General features: G+C 34.9%; 1 protein-coding gene across 2 annotated transcripts in view; it reads left to right on the top strand.

Annotated features, from left to right (window-relative positions):
• LOC110452121 (UDP-glucose:glycoprotein glucosyltransferase 1-like) overlaps positions 1–14150 on the top strand; it is a 30299-nt gene extending 16149 nt beyond the window's left edge. For both annotated transcript variants that reach the window (XM_021500458.1, XM_021500459.1), the window contains exons 19-40: positions 109–203; positions 583–792; positions 1855–1986; positions 2177–2307; positions 2961–3056; positions 3686–3788; positions 4152–4231; positions 4994–5183; positions 5793–5844; positions 6403–6509; positions 6672–6757; positions 6918–7002; positions 7380–7459; positions 9204–9296; positions 9552–9636; positions 10024–10133; positions 10413–10485; positions 10921–11024; positions 11190–11246; positions 11976–12207; positions 13317–13485; positions 13694–14150. In XM_021500458.1, the coding sequence (XP_021356133.1) occupies positions 109–203; positions 583–792; positions 1855–1986; positions 2177–2307; positions 2961–3056; positions 3686–3788; positions 4152–4231; positions 4994–5183; positions 5793–5844; positions 6403–6509; positions 6672–6757; positions 6918–7002; positions 7380–7459; positions 9204–9296; positions 9552–9636; positions 10024–10133; positions 10413–10485; positions 10921–11024; positions 11190–11246; positions 11976–12207; positions 13317–13485; positions 13694–13719 (2396 nt within the window). In that variant the 3' untranslated portion in view covers positions 13720–14150. The remainder of the gene's footprint in view (positions 1–108; positions 204–582; positions 793–1854; positions 1987–2176; positions 2308–2960; positions 3057–3685; positions 3789–4151; positions 4232–4993; positions 5184–5792; positions 5845–6402; positions 6510–6671; positions 6758–6917; positions 7003–7379; positions 7460–9203; positions 9297–9551; positions 9637–10023; positions 10134–10412; positions 10486–10920; positions 11025–11189; positions 11247–11975; positions 12208–13316; positions 13486–13693) is intronic.
• The last annotated feature ends 274 nt before the right edge of the window (positions 14151–14424 follow it).

Raw genomic sequence — 14424 nt, 5'->3', positions numbered from 1 at the left:
TTCTGTCAATGAAAAGACATATTGTTCAATTTTGTTATCACATCTGATTAAACTTCTTGATATTTCAACAAATTTAGATTTAAACAGATTTGATTGATGGTTTTACAGATGAAGACATGCTCCGCCCTGTGACCATGTGGGTTGTTTGTGACCTTGAGACTGCTGAAGGTCGTGATTTGTTGTACTCGGCTCTTAAACAGCTGGTAGGTTGACCTGATTTAGGTATATGATCATTAATTGTGCATTATGATAAAAAACAGACACAAGTATTGGCTTTATATACTGTAAAACCTGCCTTAACCAACAATCGGAGGATCCTAATCATTTCGTTAAATATTTTGTGACTGTCTGTGAAATAAGTTCATCATAGATATTTATTGGCATCAGTTTCGTTAAACATTGCTACATTTTGTGGGAAGTCTTGACCAAAAGAAGAGATATTTATTGTAAATATATTCCATATTGTCATAAATATATGTCTGTAAAACAACACTTTTTACTCATGTCTACCACGAATCATGAATATAGAAATGTTAGTTTTCCATCAAGCAAAATGAGTGATGTTTTTCCTGTGTTAAACAGAAGCACACCCATGACCTGAGAGTAGGTGTGGTATTTAACAGCCAACTAGGGAAGACAGAGAGCGCCTTCACTATATCCCGCGCTGTGTATGCCGCTCTCACCACCCTTGAGCCAGGTATAGCCAAATCTTTTATCACCAAACTGGTTAAGGAGGAAAACGTGAAGGATATCCTGGCTCACAGCAAACAACTCAGTGACTTTGAGGTCCATGTAAGTATTGGCTAATTATACCCCCGCTTCGACGAAGTCGGGGTATATAGTGTTTGCTTCTCCTGTCCGTCCATCCGTCCATCTGGGTGTCTGTGCATCTGTCCGTCTGAAAGGTTACCGGAGCATATCTCCCGTACTATTTCACCTACGGTTATGAATCTTGGTTTGTAGGTACATGCATGGAAGGCGGGGTGTTTACTTGATTCTTCCTATCCACATGCTCATCACTCCCACCAATTCCTGATGAATCAAAGCGGGGGTATTCACGAAGGCCCCCCTTCGAGTTACATGTAGTTTTATATTGACATAAAGTCATTGTCTTTAAAGTGTATTTTGGGGAGCAACAAGTCTTCTCTGAAATAAATCATTTTTAGCTTGCCTATTGGAAATAAGAGCTGATGCTGTATCAAGTTGAGTCTTCGATGATAGTGTTCTTAAGGCTTGCCTTTGATTTAATATGTCAAATAGAATATTGATACTTTACATAGAGGTTCTTTGGGGAAATATTTCTAAAAAAAAATCACTTGTTTAATAGGAAGTTTATCAGGTGTGACAAAGCAATACTGTGAAGGTTGTTTTTTTGCCAGTTCTATTTTTTATGATTTTTGCGTCAACAATTTTTCCTCAAACAATACAACCGGAAAAATATTAGCTGATTAGCACATAACATTATTTCTTTGTGCTATGGCCACTTCGACTGAAAACCATGAGGATATGATCCAGTGAAAAATGACAATTTAAGCAAATCCATGAAAATTAGGAACCGCAAAAAAAAGGACTTTTACAGTAATGTATACTGTAAACAGGGAAAACTTTCACCGAGTCAAATATTGGCCATTCACATGTTATTACCATATAAAAATAATAATAAAATAATAATAAAATATATAAACTGTGTACTACTGTAACATTCTCTGTCATAAATTCGCCCTTATTGCAAAGGGCGGAAAAGGTGAAAAAATACACTGCAGTGAAAATTTCCAAGTAAACAGGACAACATAAGGTTGTTCTGTCACCATCCCTAGTCTAGGGCCTGTTTATGATGTGTCTGTATGTTGACAGGGTATGGACACCATGTCCTACATGCTGGCAGCAGAAGTACAGACGACAGACTTCCTCAAGGTTCACCGAGCGTTTGTTGATAAAGCCTTAGGCTGGGACGAGTCGGCCAGAGGAGTATTAGCTAATGGCCAGGTAAGTCAAGAAAAATAAACTAAGTTACATGCTACAAATTGCATAATATTCACTTATTTTTACAAATAATTATTATTGCACATATTAATGTTTACAAAATCCTTGGCAATTATGATTCAAACAACTTTTTTTATAAGAGCTGCCAAGTTGTTTAAAAGATATGTTAAATCAAGACATTTTTCCCCTGAAGATACTGGGACCCCTGGACAAGGATGAGCGATTCATACCTGAGGATGTGGACTTGTTCCAGAAATATGTTTTCCAGAATTCTGCCAAGAAAATAAAGGGTCTTCTCTCCGTGCTTGGCCACAAAGATGACAAGTAAGAAAGCTATTGGACTCATTGGTTCAGAGACTTTATCAGTTACACACGGGTGTGTAGTACAAGAGTCTAGATATTGACTTTTAGTCCCCCACAGGGTCTCCCAACACGTTTGTACGCCATTCATTAGTCTGTCAGTAGATCAGAACGTTTCTCATGTCCTTTGTCACCTACAATTGGCAAGTTTTACATGCAAGTGCACCATCACCTATTAAATTTTGTTCTCATGCCGTACTGTATACAGAGTTATTTCCAATTGTTCGCCATGCATCACTTTGTCTGGGACATAACTCCTATACTTTGTCACCTACAGTTGTAACATTGGTATGTGAGTACCTCATAGGATGATAAAGAGTTCCATACTGAAAAAGGTGTCATGCAGCACTAATTTAGTCCATATGAATACAGGCCGCCGAAGCTGTCTGTTGTAAAACACAGCCTAGTGATTGAATACAAGCTTTAGTTTTGCCCTCCATGTTTTATTTTAATTTTAAATTGTTCCAAGTAAAAAAAAAAAAATCTTAGCATAACTTCTTTCAAGTGAAAATCAGAAACAATATATAAACCAATGTATAAATAGAGTACCAGGGAAACCTCTGGGGTTCTTTGTCATTTTAAGTACAGCAACATCTAAAGCTTTGTGTGTTTTACAGGGGCAGTGACCTAGTGATGAAGGTAGCAGCTCTCCTCAGTCAGTCAGGGTCGACAAAAGAGAGAAAAGAGGTTCAGTACGCTGGTGATCAACACAGGTAAAAAGTCCACAACTAGGTTGTCTCCCATTCATGTCACAATGGCAAACTTCTTTTTTATGCCCCTGCCATAAAATGGGGGGGGGGAGCAAACAGTGTTGCCCATGTCCGTCCCGTCCCATCCATGAGCAAAGGCATTTATGTCAGACATTTTTCTGTATATGAATTCCCCTCATTGTGGAAACATTATAAACTTTGATTGCTTCAGTGTAAATTGTTATGTATTAAAACACAACAGAGTTGTCTCCCTTCCTGTCCATCAACATTTTTTTCCAAACAATTCTTGTCATATCCTGGCTGTCAATCTAAAGCATAATGTCTCAGTTAATTTCTGCACATTGAGTTTGTACTTTTATTTCAAAAGCACTGTTTATGTAAAAGAAAAAAGAAATTATTTGATTCTCTTAGTTAAAGGTTAATTACACTTTTAATTGAAATCTCTTACAGATAAATCTCTTTTAAATCATTTTTTTTTATGTCAAAGAATTTTATTATAATGTATAAGATATCTGATATCAGGAATACATTAGATTGATTTTTTTTTGAGTTTATTTCACTAGAAGAGACAATCATGAATTATATATTACATGACCATGACCAATTATTTAGGACTGTTCAATTCTCTTTAGTGTCATCAAACTGCCTGCAGATTCAGGAACCCCCGCCTACCAAGTGGAGGTCATTATTAATCCAGCCTCGCCAGATGCCCAGAAAATGTCGGCCATCCTCATGGTGAAAACTAAGTCTATTTTTACATCTTGGTTAAAATAATGCTCGTAAAATATTATTAACTGTTTTTTAATCATTTTTGCATTAATTCGTGATACTGAAGAGAGAGAAAATTCTATTTCAGAAATCTTTCAAAAAATTATCCAGAAACAAATATAGAAGGAAAGAAACACTTGTTCCTTTTCATGAATTCAAATACTTGCAAACATGTAGTTGCAAGAATCTAACAATAATAAGAACATTTATATGCATGAAAATTATTAGTTATTTACTGCTAATATGAACGATGCCTTTTGCCATTTCATGACTGAATTCTAAAGAAAACACAGCAAAAAGAATTTCAATTTTCAAATCATCTTTCTATAGATTTTGGAGGAGGTTGCGAATGTGGACATCAAAATATTTATGAACTGTAAAGACAAACTGTCCGAGCTACCTGTGATCACGTAAGTACTGTTTCTATCTCACAAAAAACTGTCAGAGCTACCTGTGATCACATAAGTACTGTTTCTATCTCACAAAAACAAAGCTGTGAGTGGAAGTTGTGTAATTCAGATTTTCTAGTTTGTCTCAGGACTCAGGGTGAAACTTGGTCAGAAACTCTATACCTTATGTCACAACAGGACTGATTGAAATTTGAATTTTTGTTAATATTTTGATGTTAAACTTGAAAGGTAAAGAAGGTTTTCTGACAGAGGTATTTGACTTTAAAATTGGATATACCTGCGTAATCTATCTGGACTTATCTTCAATGTTATCCTCAGCAATTTAAAAATATCCAGTTGATAAATTTTATGTAATCTATAAGGAGCTTTTTCAATGTAGTATATATTTTAGAGGAACATTCAAATGAATAGCATAATGATAATTTATATAAGGGAGACAACTAACAGGAAATTGTACAAATGTCTAAGGAATCATATAACCTTGAGTCTAGTATATCAGTGATGAATCAATAAAATAACTTCAGTAACTATTTTACTAAAACTGTAATGGAGAGACTATCTAATATTATCATACTGATACCCCTAGGGCAATAAATATATTTCATGTTAAATGAAATGCCTGTATAATATAAGTGGATAAATACATGCAAATCGCAAGTAGAGAAAGCTCCATGAGGCATCTTCACAAGCCAGAACTGGCTTGGGTTAGGTAAAATTATGTCCTTGTAATTTGAATCTTGTTTCCAATTTTTTCTTCGACAGATTTTATCGATATGTGTTAGAGCCGACTATAACATTTAAAGTAGACGGTTCCTATTCAGAAGGTCCCATAGCCAAATTCACCGACATGCCTACCAAGTCCCTACTAACCCTAGGAATGAATCCGTCCGAGAGCTGGTTGGTGGAGGCAGTGTCTGCCCCTTATGATCTTGACAACATTTTGTTAGAAGAGGTAAGTGAACTGATAACGGGACATCACTGCAAACTAGAAAATATTTCTGTCTAGCAACTTACTGTGGCCTTTCTTTGGCACTACAACTGCAGTATATGTAAACAAAAAATGTTTGCATCCTATAAATGTTCACCCGTTTTGCCTTTTAAATCAAGAGAATTTTTTATGCAGCAAAAATCATCCTTCCTCACCCACCTGAAAGATTAATTGTAGTTAAATATTCATAAATTCATGTTAAAATAAATCGCCTCTTGACTTGAATCAGTGAATTAATTGCAGAACATCTAAATTTAATGGAGTGCGTTTGACCGGAAATGTGAAATTTAAGTATATCTAAATTAGAAATGTTCTTAGATTTTAGACATTTTGAGATACCAAGCCTGCTCTTTTATAAACAAACAGGGATAAATATAAATAATTACTATAAAATAATACATTTTTAAAGAAATTGATTGTAGACAAGAAAACTTTACACAAAGAAAAATACAAAAAATAAAGAATTATATAAAAGGTCAAATTATCAAAGACCTATGGAAGAACTGTTGTAACTTTTCCATCATTAAATACAATGAATTGAAATCTAATCCTGATGATAATTATCTTTATTAGACCAAGACTGGAATACATGCTGACTTTGACTTGGAGTACCTACTGTTGGAAGGTAAGCTCAAACTTATAAATCATTTAAGTTTTTTTGTGGCAGAGAAGCCACTTGACAATATCAAAAAATGTTCAAAAACTGCTCACAATTACCTCTGTTTGTCAAAATAGTAGCATAGAATGTCATAGCTGTGAACAGAAACCAAGATTTAAGATAATTCTGCTATTAATTTCAAAAGCCAGAAATTGAGGTGAAAATTGCAAATCTTCATCCTAAATAATACCAGGTAGACAACTTAAAGGTCCCAGGGTTTAATTTATGTGATATTTGGAAAAAAAGTCTTTAAACATTGATTTATCTTTATCACTTTATTTTATTAAGTACTTATCAGATTGCATTGGAAAAAAACAAAGCTCTTGATCTAAATATGATTTAATTTAAAAGAATTTTTAAGATATGTGAACTTTGAAAAGAATCAGACGGGAAGAACATATATACTTGGTTTAAAAATTGAGAGACTTGTCAAGTTTTCAGGCGAAAATTTTCTCCATGCACAAATGTTTATCAAGATGTAAAAAATGTAATTTATGATATAAAAATATCATATTCTCTGTACAGGCCATTGCTCCGACAGTACGACAGGACAGCCGCCACGAGGACTCCAGTTTACACTCGGTCGTAACAGGACAGAAGCTGCTGTAGACACAATCGTCATGGCAAATCTGGTAAGTAGCATTATGGGATAGATTTTGGAAATACTATTTTCGTATGGAATTGAAAATGGAAATAAAATTTCCTATATATTTTATATTGCAATCCTTGCAGAAAAGTTGATTTAAGAGACATTGGGACATGTTTTTCAGAATCTGTTTTGGTCTTTGTTTTAGGGTTACTTCCAGTTGAAGGCCAATCCGGGTACTTGGTTCCTGAAGCTGAGAGAGGGAAGATCACATGAGCTATATGATATAGCAAGGTACTGTCCCATAGGTTCCAAGTGCTAAATTTTGAAAGATTTTAATCAAATTAAGTAAGTTGTGGTATATGGGAAAAACAGCTTATGTGATGGCTTAATTACACAAAATAATAGTTGATTATGATGATAATAAAATTTTAAACACTTTTCTTCCAAATAGTCATGAGTTCACAGACACACCAGACGGATCTGATGATGTTGTTGTGGTGATGAACAGCTTCAAAAGTAAAATAATAAGGCTTAAGGTAAGTTGACAGTTTTGAAAATATCTGGCATATGGTCAAAATGCATGACAGTTGATGAATTTTACTCAAATTAATTTTAAATGATTGAAATTTCTCCACCGTCAATTTAATTTAGAACGATAGAATCAACACAGGTCATGTATTTTGGGTGTGCATTGCTTTATATATATTTGATAGAGAAAGAAATACCCATGTCGACAATAAATGGAGGTGTCTGATCAACTCTAATTCAAGTTTAACATGTTTCCTCCCGCTTTCTCTGTCAAACGTTGGTACATATCCATGTCTCTTTAATTACTTCATGTAGTCAGTTAAAATTGTTAATTATAATACATTTTGAATTTTAAATGATATCCTCAATCATTGCTTTGTTACAGGTTGCTAAGAAACCTGAAAAGAGTGGGGAACAGTTACTTGTGGATGACGCGGAGCGAGGAATCTGGGAATCCATTTCTAGGTATTGTACATGTTGTCGTTAAATGCAATGTTTTCAGTAGAGTTGGTTATCAACTCATTCACCCCTGAAATTTAAGAATGAACTATTCCAACCTTTGAATTGGAAGAGTTCAAATGTGTCTTCAGGGGTGAATGAGTTAACCCAGGTGACAATAAGACAGATGAAACAGCATCCAATATCTAGTAAATAGTTGGGCTTGATGTATACAATTTCAATCACAAAATTTTTAAGGTTTTGAGTTTGTTTATGAGCTATTGAGTATTTCAGGAAAAGTATTTGTGTTTACAGTTTCAAAAGTCTCATAAATAGCAAGAAGATAGTACATCTGTACAATGTTTTCTAAATCTAGTGAGTGTGTAATAACCAAAGATGTATACCTTGCTAAAACTATGAGCTTCATACTGCACCGATTTTCCCAATTAATCTAGAGTGAAAATATCAATCTTTAAAAGTGGAAATTTTATAACATTTCTTTTCACACAAATTTAGAGACTGAAAACATTCTTTTAAATAAAAGGGGAGAAATGCAGCTGAGCATAATACTGTGGGTTTACAAGATTTTTATGGGTACTTCAGTAATGTTTTGGGTATCATTAGAAACATAGTCAATATTTTTGCTCGACTCCTGTCATCAGGCCTTGCACATTGCTATATCGCTATCAGAAAATAAAAGAACTGTATTTGAAGGTGTCATCTCCATAACATCCTGACCAATCAGAACACTCTACAACTAACCTTTCTAGCTCATGGACATACACATTTCAATAGGGAATGCAGACTAAGTACCATAATTACCCTGCAATAATGCCAGGAGGCCATTACATAATCCGATTCTAGTAAATTTGGTGGGCTTAATACAGGACCAAAAGTTACTACTTGTTTGCATTTCTACTGATAATGATATGGGTGGGCTTATTCCGTCTTTGCGTATTGCAGAGTTATCTTCTCTTGGGAGCAGGTATTGATTGTTACGTCATTGCTTTGTGTGAGAAAATGACGTCGTTTACTCAAAAAGTGATGACGTTACTCTCACAAACAAGTGACGTAACAATCAATACCTGCTCCCAAGAGAAGATAACTCTGCAATACGCAAAGACGGAATTGCCAGATAAGCTGATTGTTGGATAAATAGAGGTTCCCCAACGAATGATGGTTGGTTATCATGTTTATCTAACTCAAGTTAGTTAATTTTCAAATTGTATAAAGGCACGAGGTTTACCTAGTGTCTTTTACTATTTGAAAATTAACTAATGAGAGTTAGATAAACATGATAACCTACCATCACGAGTTTGGGGTCTTTTTTCTCNTTGAAGATGACGTCGCAAAGCATTGTTACGTGACGTCATAAGTAAAAAATTGACCAATGAAATCACGGCCAGGGTGTTTCCTACTCCCATAACATGAGAGGCCGCTGGTCGGCCTTTTTTCAATCGGATATGATTTTGCCGACTGCGACGCGCTTGTCAAAAGTTTTTCGCCGTGTAAGACCTCTAACATTGTTGGAGTAGGGTGTTACCCAATAATGGGTAACCAAAAATGTTTACCAACTCCTGGCAGGTTTATCCAATGAATCGGTAGTGAGGGGGTTGTGGGAGGAAAACAGTATGACATTATAAATTGATCCTACCTGCTATCAGCTATTAATATGTTGTTGAATACATTACAAAATATATGTAGTTCATCCTCATCATTATCCATCTAGGTACAATACCAAATGTATGTTAATGTTCGTTCCTTTTTACAGTACGCTGACTGGAGATAAAGCTGAGGATGATGGTGACAAGACACTCAATATATTTTCTCTTGCCTCGGGACACATGTATGAGCGGCTCATGAGGTGAGTTTGCTATAAAAAGACTTGTCATATATTTGGAGGAATAAAACTTAACATCAACATCATCAACGATCTGAAGTAAAATTTTGTGATTATTCCTCCAGTGAAATGTAAGAAAGGATTTTAATTAGCATCAAAACGACTTCAGTCAAACCTGCTCGTAGGAACACCTCTATTAAGAGACCACCTGTGTTAAGAGACCAGGTAAAATATTCCAGGACAAGTAACTAATACCTTCTTATTTCTTATTGTTTTCAGGATTATGATGATGAGTGTATTGAAGAACACCAAATCAAAAGTGAAATTCTGGTTTTTGAAAAATTATCTATCACCATCTTTTAAGGTAAGTTCAGATAATGAAGTGTATAATTTAATATTATGGAGTTATTAATTGTTTCATGGTACAGAGATCGACATAAGAAGTTTTGTGGAGTATCAACGAATAAATTACAGTCTATGATTCTTAGTTTTTGCTTCACAATTTTCAAACTATTTTATCTCATTTCTTTAACTTTTATTGAGTCATCTAAACAATGCAAATAAATCGGATAAGAAAAAATTGCTTCTGAAAAAAATCATAAAAAAAACCAAATAGGCTCAAGCTCTCAACAGAAAAAAGGTTCAAATAGTGCAACACAAATCTAGTGGTATTCAAGTCTGTTAAGTTTTTCTATTTATTTCAAATACGTCATCTTTTACCTTTTTAAATATTCGTTCTGATTTGTTGCAGGATTTTATACCTAAGATGGCTCAGGAATATGAATTTGAGTTTGAATTAATTCAGTACAAATGGCCACGATGGTTAAATCAACAGAAAGAAAAACAAAGAATTATGTGGGGGTTGGTACCATTTGTATTTATTTTTTTAATTATTTCTTGATAAGCTGGTGTTTCTTTGTGATACTGGAATTGAAGAAAAAAGTGGTAATTTTGAAAGGAAAAAAAAATGAAAGAATTATTATAAATAAATTGAGTTTATTTATTTTTCAATCAAATTATGTTTGAAAATTTGACTGTAATTTTGTGATGGTACATAATTTATTTCAGAAAATTTGATAAAAATATCAGTTTTCAAAATATTTTGGAAGGTATAAGTTTTGTGTGATTTTTTGTTTTCAGATATAAAATATTATTTTTGGATGTGCTGTTTCCATTAGATGTAAAGAAAATTATATTTGTGGATGCTGATCAGGTATGTAGTAAAAATATGATATTCGACGATCACATAATTACTAGGTGATATATTTATAGACTAGGTAATTGTACTAGCTATAGGTATTATATTGTTTTCAATGCTGTCATTTCCTTGTATGTTGGCGAGATATACGGCTATGGTGATAAACAAACAATTGAATTTTGAACGAAACAATATCTGGAATGTTGTTATCAGATTCCTTTAATTTAAAACACATGATTCCTAACCAATGAAAAATGTTGTAACATTGCTGGCATGATGGAACTAAGAAATAATCAATATATGTATATGTCTAATGGTGGAATGTGAAACCAGGATGAGAAAGTGGAAGAAATAATTATCAAAGGCCATTTCAGTTTTAACAAATCGCAATTTCAAATATCCCAAAATAGGAAATTATATAAGACACTTTTTTACTTTCCTTTATTCCAGATTGTACGTACAGATTTACAAGAGCTAAACGACCTAGATTTAGGTGGCGCCCCCTATGGTTACACACCATTCTGCAGCAGTCGCACAGAAATGGATGGATTTAGGTATTGTAAAAATTGGCATACTTATAAAAAGTAGGGGTTTATTTAATTGAAAATGTTATATGTTCATGATTTTAATACAAATATATTATCATCCCAAAAAAGTATATTTGTATGTGTAAATATATAGGTTGGTGTCATTTTATGCAATATTTTCATGTTTTTCAGATTTTGGAAATCTGGTTATTGGGCCAGCCATTTAGCAGGAAGGAGATATCATATTAGGTAAGATGGCTTCGTTAAATATTGATAATAAAAGTAAAACACCAATTTGAAGTTTTAAAGACAGTAAAAACTGCCAGTCTCCAAATCATTGGTTCAGGTTTTGGTGAAGGCTTTTTAACATTTAGTCATATATGCAATATTTGCATGGTCACTTCATTTTCATCAAGACCTGTCAGGGATATATACAGGCCTTTTTATGGCTGATTATGGGCCAATTCTCCTCTCCAATTTTGGCATTACTTTCCCCTATTTCAGTTAAAAATTTCCCCACATGTAACTAAAATACTACCACATGATGATTATCTGTCATGGTTCTATTGTGATTATATTTTCCGTTAGTTTGACGACCAAGTGATTTATTTCATTTTCCCTGTGTTGATGTTGTCGCTGTCGATATTTTACGACACTGTTTTTGACTGGCCTTGTTAACAGTTAATGATTCGATTCTATTTATCCAACAATCAGCTTATCTGGCAATAAGCCCGACCATTCTATAACAGGGAGAACCACAATTTAAAGATGTCATATCCATGCCCCTCCTTGTTTTTAAAGTTCTTAAGAAAATATGATTTATAAGTGTACAACTGATTCAAACTACATCAATGAAAAAGCCCCTTGTAACTTTCTGTTTATCAAATATCTTTTTTAAAGTTTTTAAGGAAAACTTTTTTCAACATTTCAACAACAACAACCAAAATCTTACACTGTTTTACTCCTTTGATGTTTCAGTGCCTTATATGTGGTAGATCTGAAGAAGTTTCGGCGTATTGCTGCAGGCGATCGTCTGCGAGGCCAGTACCAGGGTCTGAGCCAGGACCCCAACAGTCTGTCCAATCTTGACCAGGACCTTCCAAACAACATGATACACCAGGTCGCTATCAAGTCACTGCCACAAGAGTGGCTCTGGTGTGAAACCTGGTGCAGCAACGAGTCCAAGGCCAAGGCTAAAACTATAGATTTGGTGAGTTGTCTCCCCTGTAGATCAAGACATCTAGTTTGTTTGTGCTTTACGTCCTATAAACAACTAGCTAGGGTCATTTAAGGACAAGCCAGGTATTGGTGTTGCATTTCTGTATTTCTCCTTGGTCCGTTTCAAGACGTCGGCCCCTTTCACGTATCCGGTTCAGCTTTTTGTCTATATTTAAATGTAACATTTGCGAGTATAAATCCTGTCAAACCTTGAAAAGTTTATGCAGGCTTTGATCGCGATAAACAAATGTAGCCTTGGTATGTGTGTCCTATGGTCATTCAAGCTAGGTTTTGGAGTTGCAATCCAGTGTTCTAGTTATTATAGAAGGTGCAATATTTCTCCTTGGTCCATTTCAAGACAGGGTCGGCTTTCATTTATCCATTTCAACTGCTTGAAACTGAGTAGAACCAAAAGACACCATGCTAGGGATCCTGTCCTGGCTGTAACCAAATGGCTAACTATTGCTAGTTTTGTGTAATTTCTACTAAAATCAAGGTCAATTAAAAGATTTGTCTACGTTTATCTACCCTGCCTGTCTAAGCTGTCACAAGTGAGATGCTATCGTCAAGAAAGAGTTGGAAGTAGTTTCTATGCCAAATCTAGAGACCAGGGGCCTGTTCGTTTATGCAGAACAACAGGTTTGACCATTTATAAATGTAACAGTTTCGGGTATAAATCCTGGCGGACCTGCAAATGCCTATGCAGGCCTTGCAAGACTTTGTCAAGGCTCGCCTGAAAGCAGCATCAGATTACTAGGTCCAACCTTATTTAATAAATAAACAACAATGGTCCAACCGGTTTGACCGTTTAAACGAAAACGGCCCTGGTGTAAACTGCCTTTCCTGTCTAGATTTTAATATACCCCACCCCCTGTCCGTCTAGGTTTTGTGAGTTATCTCCCTTGACAGCTATGAGGCTCAGAGAGTTATTCCCCTGATTTTTTAGGGTTTGTGAGGTGTCTTCTCTGTCTGTTTAGGTTTAGTGAGCAATATGCCCAGTTATTGCCCATCATACCATTATAATACCTCTAGATCACTGCCTCACACATACAGTAAATGTTTAAACATTTATTGCTAACATGTTGTTTCTTTCTTTTTTAGTGCAATAATCCTCAGACCAAAGAACCTAAATTAAAAGCAGCACTTCGTATAGTACCAGAGTGGAAAAATTACGACTACGAAATTAAGATATTATGGGACAAAGTTTACAAAACCAATACAAGATCTCAGATAGAATATGACCCTCCAGATATAGAGACATCAACGATAGGTATGTATGGAAATTTAGAGTTATCTCCCTTTTGTATAAAGGATTTTTTGATAGAGTACAACCTCAGTATTTCTATTTGACAATCTCCACTTTATATTCTATTATTCCAGATTTTAATTTGATTGCCATATCTGAAGTTAAAATATATCGAATATTTTGTTTTCTGCTTTCTTTTTAAATCTTTAATGTGTTTTTGTTTTGTTTACAGGCTCAAAGATAAAAGACGAGTTATAAATGTACTGTTACGGCTGTCAAGAGAGATGACTTAATGATCATATGTGGAATGTCTGTGTGAAATTGTGAATGTGTGTTTCATGAGTTAAACTTGTGTGAAAGTTAATGTTTATGGCTTGGGAGTGAGGAGAGAGATTATGAGATGTAATTGCCTCAATCTGATTTAAACTAGATCTTGACCTCCACTCAGATACTTTAGGATAGTCTTCAGATAGACTGGACCAGCGGCCTACTCATTTATGCAAACCAACTGGTGCAGCTGTTTCAAAAAGAAATATTTCAGGGAGAAAATCTGACAGACCTACAAATGTTAATGCAGCCCTTGAAAGTCTATGTCAGGGCTTGGCAGAAACAGTTTCAAATCACTAGGCCCGTCCTTATTGAATAAACAAACATATCTGATCTAACTGCTCCAACTGATTGGAACAGGATTTAAAAAAATGGCCTAGACATTGACCTCTCTAATTATAAAATCTAGATGGACTGGTCTAGATCTTGACCTCTCTAATTATAATATCTAGATGGACTGGCCTAGACCTTGACCTCTCTAATTATAGTATCTAAATGGACTGGCCTAGACCTTGACCTCTCTAACTATAATATCTAGATGGACTGGCCTAGACCTTGACCTCTACAAAGAGATCTGAGGAATGCTGTCTCAGAACATTCCACGCTCACACTGGGACAAAACCCCTTGCCATTTGT

The sequence above is a fragment of the Mizuhopecten yessoensis genome, unplaced genomic scaffold (assembly GCF_002113885.1).
Source record: "Mizuhopecten yessoensis strain PY_sf001 unplaced genomic scaffold, ASM211388v2 scaffold6411, whole genome shotgun sequence".
Classification (NCBI taxonomy): domain Eukaryota; kingdom Metazoa; phylum Mollusca; class Bivalvia; order Pectinida; family Pectinidae; genus Mizuhopecten; species Mizuhopecten yessoensis.
Note: the sequence above shows the minus strand (reverse complement) of the source record. Positions and strands in the feature narration are given on the sequence as shown.